Consider the following 10,639-nt stretch of genomic DNA (forward strand, 5'->3'; position numbering starts at 1 on the left):
CATAGCTGATAAACTCCTTCAGTAAAGTGGCAGGATACAAGAGCAACTCAAGGCTATTATGTAGAACTGAATAATATTGTAAAATAAATAAAAAATATGAAAAAATAAACAAGAGCAACTCAAAAAAATCAGTAGCCCTCCTATACACAAATGATAAAAAGGCTGAGAAAGAAGTCAGAGAAACATCACCCTTTACAATAGCCACAAATAATGTAAGATGCCTTGGGATAACACTAACTAAACAAGTGAAGGACCTGTTTGATGAGAATTTTAAGTCTCTAAAGAAAGAAATTGAAGAAGATACCAGAAAATGGAAGGATCTCCCATGCTCATGAATAGGTATGATTAACATAGTAAAAATGGCTATCTTACCAAAAGCAATCTACAGATTCAATGCAATCCCCATCAAAATCCCAACACAATTTTTCACAGACTTGGAAAGAAAAATACTCAACTTCATATGGAAAAACAAAAGATCCAGGATAGCTAAAAGAATCCTGTATAATAAAGCAACCTCTGGAGGCATCACCATCCCTGACCTCAAGCTCTACTACAGAGCTATAGTAATAAAAACAGCTTTGTCCTGGCATAAAAACTGACATAAAGACCAACAGAATTGAATTGAAGACCCTGACATTAGTCCACGCACATATAAACACCTGATTTTTGACAAAGAAACCAAAACTGTACAATGGAAAAAAGAAAGTATCTTCAATAAATGGTGCTGGCATAACTGGATGTCAACATGTAAAAGATTACAAATAGATCCAAATCTGTCACCATGCACAAAACTCAAGTCCAAGTGGATCAAAGACCTCAACATAAATCCAGTTACACTAAACTTGATAGAAGAGAAAGTAGGAAGTACTCTTGAACGCACTGGCACAGGAGATCACTTCCTAAATATAACATTGGCAGCACAGACACTGAAAACAATTAATAAATGGGACCTCTAGTGGAATTCCTTAGGTCTTTATGTGTGGAATTACATCATCTACAAATAAGGATGCTTCGACTTCTTTCTCTCCCATTTGTAAGCCCTTTGTCTCTTTCTCTCATTGTATTGTTCTAGCTGACACTTCAAATACTAAGTTGAAGAGGAATGAAGAGAGTGGATGGAGTTTTTCTCCACTTAGCATGTTGGTGGCTAAGGACCTGCTGTATATTGCCTTTTGAATGTTAAGGTAGATCCCACCATATCCCTAGATTCTCCAGGACATTTTTCAGGAATGGCATTGAATTTTGTCAAAGGCCTTTCTGTACCTATCCTTGCATGTGCTTATGCGGTGAATTACATTTATTCATTTACATATGGTGAACCGTCCTTGCATCTCTGGGGTCAGGTCAACTTGATTGTGATACATGACACTTTTGGTATGTTCTTGAATTCCATTTGCAAGTATTTTATTGAGAATATTTACACTTAGGATCATCAGTGAGATTGACCTATAATTTCTTTTTTGTAAGCTATTTGTCTGATTTTGGTATCAAAGTAATAATGTCTTCAAAAAAGAATTTGGAAATGTTCCTTCCTGTCTAAGTTGCTTTTTTATGCTGTAAGGAGACACCATGACCAAGGCAACTTATAGAAGAAAGAGTTTATTGGGGCTTACTGTGGTGGTATTTTAATTGTACTGAAATGTGATTTTGATTGTATGTTAATAAATAAAGTTGCCCGGGGGTCAGAGCTATTAGAGCCATAGACAGAGTGTGGCGGTGGTGGCACATACCTTTAATCCCATAGATCTCTGTGTGTTCAGGGATACAGCCAGCATTGGAGACATATGCCTTTAAGACCTAGGGGGCTGTACATTCAGACAGTGACGAGGCAGTCATGTGTTTGGGTTTACAACCAATGAGAAGGCAGATAACTGGAAAATCGATATATACACAGGAAATAGCTCCCTTTCGGGAAGCTGGGACACCGCAGGTGGAAGGGTGAGATTTTAGCTCTGAGCTCTGACCTCTCGGCTTTCTCTTTTACATTGTTTCTGTGTTTCTTATTTGATAAGACGGTTGGTTACATCTACATTTGGCGCCCAGCGTGACAAGAATCCATTAAAAACCGCTTGGCTTGGCGGCAGGTCCGCTTTCCCACAAGGGCAGCAGAGGGCAGCAGGCGGCGGTCAGTTTCCTAGTCCGAGCAGCGGCTTCTTAGCCCGGGTCTAGGTCTGTGAGCAGCTTGCTTAAAGCCGGTGCTACAAACAACTCAGACCTGCCCTGCCGAACAGGGCCCTGCCTGTAAAGCCAACGCACATGGTCGGAGCTTAAGGAAGCCAGACCCAAGCCTTGACTCTGCACAAGAGGGAACACGTGGCTGGATTTAAGCTTTAGCCGGCTACGCTTTCTTGTGCATTCTCTCTCTCTCTCTCTTTCTCTCTCTCTCTCTCTCTGGATTTACACCTGGGACACTAGGTGGCTGTTTTGAAAATCCCCTCGGATTTCTACTGTTCTACGCAGATTTGTTAAGTCATAACATATCAGATATTTTAAAGGAAACTATCTAAAAGAGATTTTTTTTCCACATTAAAAAAATGGGTTTTATGTGTACATTGGAAGAAAATTGGTTTTTGTTCGAAATTTTAGGCAGTCTGACAATGGAACAACTATATGAGATTAGTATTAGTGGAATTATGCAGCTTATCACTATGCTAATCCTCATTTTAATATTTAAAAAGATAGTCAATTTAAGTGCCAGGATAACAGCTTTAGAAGAACTTGTTAAACCTGTAAAAATTCAGACAGAAGAAATTAACAGTGAAGTTGTTTCAAGTCTGAATCATAAGGTTACAGAAAGAAAGCCTGTTTTCACACAGTCACCCTTAATTTATCCTGTAACCGTACAGCAGATGCCTGATCAAATGGCTACACAAAATATTTGGGCTCCAATTGAAATGTTGGATTTAAAAAGGTTTAAGGAGGCAATAGTATCTTATGGCATGCATTCCCCATATGTAAAGCAAATGTTAAACTCTTGGTCAACATATAATAGGATACAACAATTCCACGTGGACAATAATAATATCATTAAGCTGACAAACATCATCCACAGATCATCTTTGAACTACAAGGTGCTCAGAGCAAATTTGAGATGACTAGCTGAGATGATCCAGTCTCAAAGACTACTTGAATAAGGACTTGAGATAAACCCTGAACTTTGGCATTATACACAGACTGGATAATGAAGGATATAGTTACCTTTCCTAGAATTTGACAATTAACCTAAAATTTTTCTTTCAGGATAAAGAAAACTTCGCCCATACCCAGCAGGAAGCAATTTTAAGAATACGACGCCCACATTCCCAAAGAGGTGGTGTGGGGCGGGTGGTTTTTTGGTCTTTTTAATGGGTTTTGGGTCTGGGATAATTTTCATTGTTTAGGGGGGTTGGTTACAAGTTATTGTCAAGGGTTAGGGAAAAGGCTAAGCAAAGGAGATTAGATTTAAGGTTCTTGTTTAAAAAAAGAAAGAAAAGAAAAAGACAATTACTAGTTTTAAATACTTTACAATGGATTGGATTGTTTTATATTGTAAACAAATTTGAAATTGATATTGTTAGAAAATGCTATATGTATATTTCTAATTGTATTTATACCATTCATTTAACAATGTAATGCAAATTTCTGATCCTTGAATGTTATTATTACCAACTATTATGATATAAAGAAATGAAAGTTAGTAGCTAGACATTACAATAGAACTTGTAGTCATATTAGATATGTTTTAAAAATTGAGCAGAGATGTTTTAGACAGGTCATCTTCAAACCCTTCAGAGATCTACAGAATATGGCATTTAAAATGTTTTAATAACTTAGAAAATTTTTCTTTTTTGAGACATGTTGGCTCCTGGCAGTGCCAATCTACTTCAGAGAAAATGTGGGCATTGAAGAAACTGCATATGGAGTCAACTTTCACTGTGGCAAAAGTTAGCCACTGGACAACAAAGTATCCTCAAATCAACAGGACAAAATGGACAGACAGAACATGAAACAAGGGACTACTGATTCTTGCCAAAACAAGTGTGGTTATGGCTTTATCAAAAGGCATCTTCTGAAGCTAGGACAATATGGCCCCATCCCTGAAGTGGCCTTCGAATCCGGAAAAGGTACGGTGCCCTTTTCTTCGAAGGCAGCTTAACAGGCAGAGGGTCAATGGCTTCTGTTGTACAATGGAACAGCAGCTGAATGCTCATGCCTCTCGAAAATAGACTGGCATTTAATAGAGGGATGTGAAGAAGAAGGGGATGCTGAGATGAAGCCATATATACACAGCCAAGAAGAATGAACAGCTGAATTAAAAAACTGTCAACAATTTCCAGAATTTAAAATCCTGAATCATGACAGGATACTAGTGGAATTCAGGTGTTTCTGGTACATGGACTACTCTCACCCAATGTGAGGTTGAACTGTTGACCTTGTGTACATCCTACTTCACAAATGAGTCTGTCAGATACACTAAGCCTATAGGCTGAAGATGATGCCCCAGCACTGCGGAGAAACCTCAGGTGACTGCCCAGGCAGCTGGCTGTTTCTGTCAACTCACAAATTTTTTGGAAGTTGCTTGCATGCACTTCCTGTTTTTTATTTTTGTTAGCTAATATTATTCCCTTCTTGGGTCTCTGAGGGAGTTGAAGATTAGTTAGTTAAGGTTGAAGATTAGTTAGTTATAGTTGAAAATTAATTAGGATAGAAAGTGCATTAGATACATCTTGGATTTACCAAAATAGGATAGATAATGGAATTATTTTCTCTGATTTGTCAAATACCTGTTTAGGTATTTATTACTTGTATATATTGTATATAGTTATTGTACTTTTGTATATAGTTTTTCTTTTGTTAGTTATAACCTTTTGCTTTTTTTTTCTTTTTATTAAAATAGAAAAGGGGAAATGTGGTGGTATTCTAATTGTACTGAAATGTGATTTTGATTGTATGTTAATAAATAAAGTTGCCCGGGGGTCAGAGCTATTAGAGCCATAGACAGAGTGTGGCGGTGGTGGCACATACCTTTAATCCCATAGATCTCTGTGTGTTCAGGGATACAGCCAGCATTGGAGACATATGCCTTTAAGACCTAGGGGGCTGTACATTCAGACAGTGACGAGGCAGTCACGTGTTTGGGTTTACAACCAATGAGAAGGCAGAATGACTGGAAAATCGATTTTCACACAGGAAATAGCTCCCTTTCGGGAAGCTGGAACACCGCAGGTGGAAGGGTGAGATTTTAGCTCTGAGCTCTGACCTCTCGGCTTTCTCTTTTACATTGTTTCTGTGTTTCTTATTTGATAAGACGGTTGGTTACATCTACAGCTTACAGTTTCAGTGGGTGAGTCCATGACCACTATGGCAGGGACCATGGCAGCTAGCAGGCATCCATGGTGCTAGAGGAGCAGCTGAGGGCTTACATCCTTCTCTGAAAGTTGGACAGAGAGAAAAAAAGAGCTCACTGGGAATGGTGTGAACTTTTGCAACATCAAAGACGAAGCCCAGTGTGGTAGTTTGAATAGAATTGCCCCCATAAGCTCATAGAGAAGTGTGGCTTTGTTGGAGTAGATATGGCCTTGTTGAATGAAGTGTGACACTGAGATGACTCCCTGTTGCCTAAAAGATATAGGACTCTCAGCTACTTCTCCAGGACCACGTATGCCTGCACACCATGCTCCCTGCCATGATGATAATGGACTGAAACTCTAAAGTTGTCACCACAACTAAATGTTTTCAAGAGTTACCATGGTCGTGGTGTCTCTTCACAGCAATAGAAACCCTAAGACACCTAGTGACACTCTTCCAATAAGGCCATACCTCATAATCCTTCTCAAATAGTTCCACTAACCAGGACCAAGCATTCATATATGATTTTATGGGGGCTGATGTCATTCAAATCACCAAATTCCATTCAATAGTCTCCATAGGCTCCTGGTCATACCATAATGCAAAATGCATTTAGCTCAGCTTCAAAAGTCCCTAATAGTCATTCACAGTCTCAACACAGTTTCAAGTCTGATGTCCAAAGCCCAAAATCTCCTCTGAAACTCAAGGCAATCTCTTAATTATACCCCCTTGTAAAATCAAAAGGCAAATTACATTAAAAAATATTTCCAATGTGCAATGCCACAGAATATACATTACCATTTCAAGGTGAGAAATTGGGGGCATATCGAGCGCATACTGAACCAAAGCAAAACTTTAAGCCTAAAAGGGCAAACTCCAAATTCTGTTCTTCTGTCTGATGTCAAAGGGATCAGATGGGCCCACTCTTCCAGCTTTACTGACTGCAACATACTTCCTCTTCAGACTACCTGTGTCATGTAGATTTTGGTTTGTTGTGTTTTCATTTTCATTCAGTTCTAGGAATTTTAATTTTCTTATTTATTTCTCCCTCGACCCATTCAGTAGCACTCAGTAGTTCAGCTTCCACAAGTCTGTATACCTTCTGTAGTTATTATTGTTGTGATACCCAGCTTTATTCTCTTGTGGCCAGATAGAATGCAGGACATTGGCGTTTGTGACTGTGGGAACCACCACCTTCGACGACCTCATTGCGTGTGTGGCCGCCAAAGACAGCCTTCGGGTATAAGGATTCTTTGAAAGAAGACCTTCAGCAAGCAGACCTTGTCATCAGCCACGCAGGTGCAGGAAGCTGTTTGGAGAGTTTGGGAAAAGGCAGGCCACTTGTGGTAGTTGTAAATGAAAAGTTAATGAACAATCATCAATTGGAGTTGGCAAAGCAGTTGCACAAAGAAGGACATCTCTTCTGTTTGTACCTGGAGCACGCTTCCTGGGCTGTTACAGTCAATGGATTTATCAACACTGAAATGTTATCCTCCTGGCCAGCCAGAAAAATTTTCTGCATTTTTGGATAAAGTTGTTGGATTACAAAAATAAACTCTCAACACTTTAAAATACCCCTAAATCCAGTTTATGGGATGTGATTAAATCAAAATAAATTTATGGCATGTATTTGTAGAACATTACAGATTAATACATTTACTATAAAAAATAGAATATATAAGGAACTTTGTGGCATAAACGTTGCACTTGGGTCCAAATCCTAATTTCACTAAATTTTTGAGATTTCCCTGACATTGAATATGTAGTGAGTCCCTAACATTGAAAATGTAGTCTTCACAGTTTTGTCCTAAAATCTTAAATGGTTGATCGCTTAAAAACAACAAAAAACAAACAAACAAACAAACAAAAAAAAACTCAAGTCTGGCAGTGATGGTGTACACCATTAATTCCAGCCCTTAGGAGGCTGAGGCTTGAGTTCAAGGCCAGCCTGGTCTACAGGGTGAATTCTAAGACAGCCAGGGCTACAGAGAGAAACCCTGTTTCCAAAAACCTAAGCAAAACAAAAACAAAAACAAAACAATTTGAAATGTTACTAAAAATCAGATATTACTTTAGATGCTCCTTTGAAGAAAAAAAATGAAATGCTAACAATGTAACATTTGGTGAGAAAGTCAGCATCTGTAGGTTTATAATCTTTTTTTTTTTTTTTTTGGTTTTTCGAGACAGGGTTTCTCTGTGTAGCTTTGTGCCTTTCCTGGGACTCACTTGGTAGCCCAGGCTGGCCTCGAACTCAGAGATCCGCCTGGCTCTGCCTCCCAAGTGCTGGGATTAAAGGCGTGCGCCACCACCGCCCGGCTGGGTTTATAATCTTAAGAGACAGTTTTTTTTTGTATTAAGCAGGAAAAAATGGGTTTGCTTTGTGGAAGCTAGTAGTTTTCTGAAAAAGATGATCAAAGTAATTGATCTACTGTACTTGGAATAACTTTTATCTTGAAGAATAAAGTAGATATGTTCACCTTTAAAAAAAAAAGAATGCAGGACATTATTTCAACTTTCCTGTATTTGCTGAGGTTTGCTTTGTGTCCTAATATGTGGTCAGTCTTGAAGACAGTTCCATGGGCTGTTGGGAAGAATATGTGTTTTTCAGTGTTGGTCGTTCAGTCCATTTGATTTATGTCATTTAACTCCACTGTTTCTGTTTTCTTTGTTTCCAGATGACCTGTCAACTGGTCAGAACAGGGTACTGAAAACACCTGCAATCACTGTTGTGGTTAATCTGTGGTTTTATATCTAGTAGTGTGTATTTTGTAAAGTTGGGTGTGCTGTGTTTGGTGTGTGTACATTTAGAATTGTAGTATCATTTTTGTAAATTGTGAAGTTGAAGTGACCTTCCTTATCTCTTCTGAAAAGAGTTGGTTTGAAGTATATTTTGTCAGATACTAGAATTACTTACTATACCTCTTTGTTTCTTGGTCCCATTTTCTTGGTATACCCTCTTCCATCCTAAGGTGATGGCTATCATGATGGTAATCCTGTTCTCTGACCCAATAAACTAGTCTGTGTCTTTCTATTGGGCAATTGAATCTATTAATATTCAGTTTTATTTAAACTGCATTAATTCCTGTCATTTTGTTGATTTTGTGGAGTTAACTTATTTCCTGTAAACTCTTTGGTGCTTTTATCCTTCTCTCCAAACTGAATTATTCCTTCCAGTATCCTCTGGAGAGCTCTCTTGGTGATGATTAGTTCCTTGAATCTGCGTTATTGTGGAAATTTCTTTCAATTTTAAAAGAAAATTTTGCTTGGAATAATACTTTGGGTTGAGCAATGTGAGCTTTCAGAATTTGGAATACATCTTTTCAGGCCCTCTGGCTTTAGAATCTTTTCTCAAATCGTCAAGGACCCATCTGACGGGCCTGCCTTGGCCTGTCTCTCTTGCTGCTTTCAGCATCCTTTGTTCATCCTCTGTTTTTATAACTATAGCACATTGCAGAAAATTTCTTTTTTGGTTCTATCTGTTTGTGGTTCTGCAGGCCTCTTGTACTCTTTCTCTAGGTTTGGGAAATTTTCTTCTATGATTTTATTGGATATTCTCTATGCCATTGCTATGGGATCCTCCTTCTTCCATGGCCATAATTAGAAAGCTCTCTTGTTGTTCTGTTCATGTTTTTAATTTTTTCTTATTGACCTTTACTGGGTGATCCAGTTCCTTGACTTTGTCTTCCAGCTCTCACTTGGGTTTTCCATGTGATCCATTCTGTTGCTAAGGCTTTTCACTAGTTCTTGTTCTTTTTGGTTTTGTCTTCGGCTTACTGAGTTTTTTATTTTTTATTATTTCTATCATTTCAATTTGGCTTTTCTTCAGCAATTATACCTCTTTATTGAATTCTATTTACATGTCTCAGAATGACTTCTGTGTCTTATTCAGCTCTTTCTCTTGTGTCTCTGGAATATAATCGTGTCCTCTTTGAATTATTTTAACATATTATAATCATCTTTCAAATTCTTTGACTGGAAAATCTTCAAGGTTCATTACTATAGGATTTCTAATGTGGTGGGTGGATTGGTCTCTTTTTTATGTGTGTTATTTATTTTTTCTGTGTTATCACTCGATTATCTGGAATAGTTTGTTAGTTTGGTCTGGCCTTGCTCCAATCACTTTCCTTCTTCTGTGTAGGTGTGTTCAGTGTTCAAGAGAGCAGTGGTTTGTAAGAGGGTTGAGATGTTTTCTTTTGTGGACTTTGTATTAAATGCCACAGGTTCTATCCTTAGTCTTCTTTTGAAAGTCCAATAAGCTCCTGTGGACAACACTGTCCATGGGTCAGCACACTCCTTGGTTGTCTTCTCTTCTTCTGCCTTATTATGTAGCTCTCCAAATCTGGTCTCTCTTCATTAAATAAGCTCTGGTCCACTCGTGGTTAGGGGCAGAAATGCTTAGAAATCTGAGTATGTAGGTCTATGGGGTTGGGGTGGGGCCTCCATGGAAACGCTGAGAAGTAAGGTTCTGGAGTAGTAGGTAACTTATAGGGTGGGAAAGAGTGGACCTAGTCTGAGGAGTGGGAATGGGAGATCCCAGAGGTGCTGGGTGGTCTGGCAACACTTGGAGGTAAGGTCCTGTAGGAGACAGAAGGCCTGTAGGGTCGGCACTATTACCCAATGTCTCAGAGATGCTACATCATAGAGGATATGGACTGCCTTCAGGGTGGGGTGTGGCAGAGTCAAGTTGATGGGAGGAGAGAAAGGTGTCAGATGAGTGTGGGATGCTATGTGATGGGGAGGAACAGGGCCTACCTGGTGACACAGGGAGGTGAAGTTCCTGAGGAGCTGGAGAGACCTGAGGGATGGATGAGAGGATCTGATTTACCTGGTTGTATAGGGAAGGGAAGTCCAGAAGAGCCAAGCTGGACTTTGGTGAGGGTATGAGAGGACCCCAGGGGAACAAGGGGGAAGAAAATCCCAGAGGCAGAGGAAGGTCTGTTGGTTGGGAAGGAGCAGGTCTGCCAAATGGTGCCTATAGGATGGGAAGGGTTTTCTGTGTTGATTAATTGGCTTGGATTGTGTAAGCTTTTCTCTACAGGTCCTTTCCAACAATGCATCTGATTTTAATCACATGTACACCCAATTATGCAAATTGTGCATAGGCGTAAGATGGTAAATAAGTCTTTTTTTCTTCTAAGAGCTCATTCAAAGTACATAGTTTAACAATTTACTTTTAGGTGCATGCACATAAACCAATCCAAGATGGATTGGACCACTGCCATAGTTCCCAGATATATTCCAGGATGTGCCTGAATGGAAATGGGGTGCCACCATAGTGTTGCCAAGGAGGAACACACCCACTTCAGTGTTT

The 10,639-nt window shown here is 39.2% G+C and overlaps 1 protein-coding gene across 1 annotated transcript; it reads left to right on the top strand.

The window, feature by feature from the left end:
* The first annotated feature begins 6,515 nt into the window (after positions 1 to 6,515).
* Positions 6,516 to 6,957, top strand: LOC114693491 (UDP-N-acetylglucosamine transferase subunit ALG13 homolog). Its single transcript, XM_028869869.2, is given in 2 exon segments — positions 6,516 to 6,752; positions 6,754 to 6,957. Coding segments are annotated over 2 exon segments (186 nt in total). The 5' UTR covers positions 6,516 to 6,695; the 3' UTR covers positions 6,883 to 6,957.
* Positions 6,958 to 10,639: the final 3,682 nt, after the last annotated feature.

This window comes from Peromyscus leucopus, chromosome 3 (genome assembly GCF_004664715.2).
Source record: "Peromyscus leucopus breed LL Stock chromosome 3, UCI_PerLeu_2.1, whole genome shotgun sequence".
NCBI lineage: Eukaryota > Metazoa > Chordata > Mammalia > Rodentia > Cricetidae > Peromyscus > Peromyscus leucopus.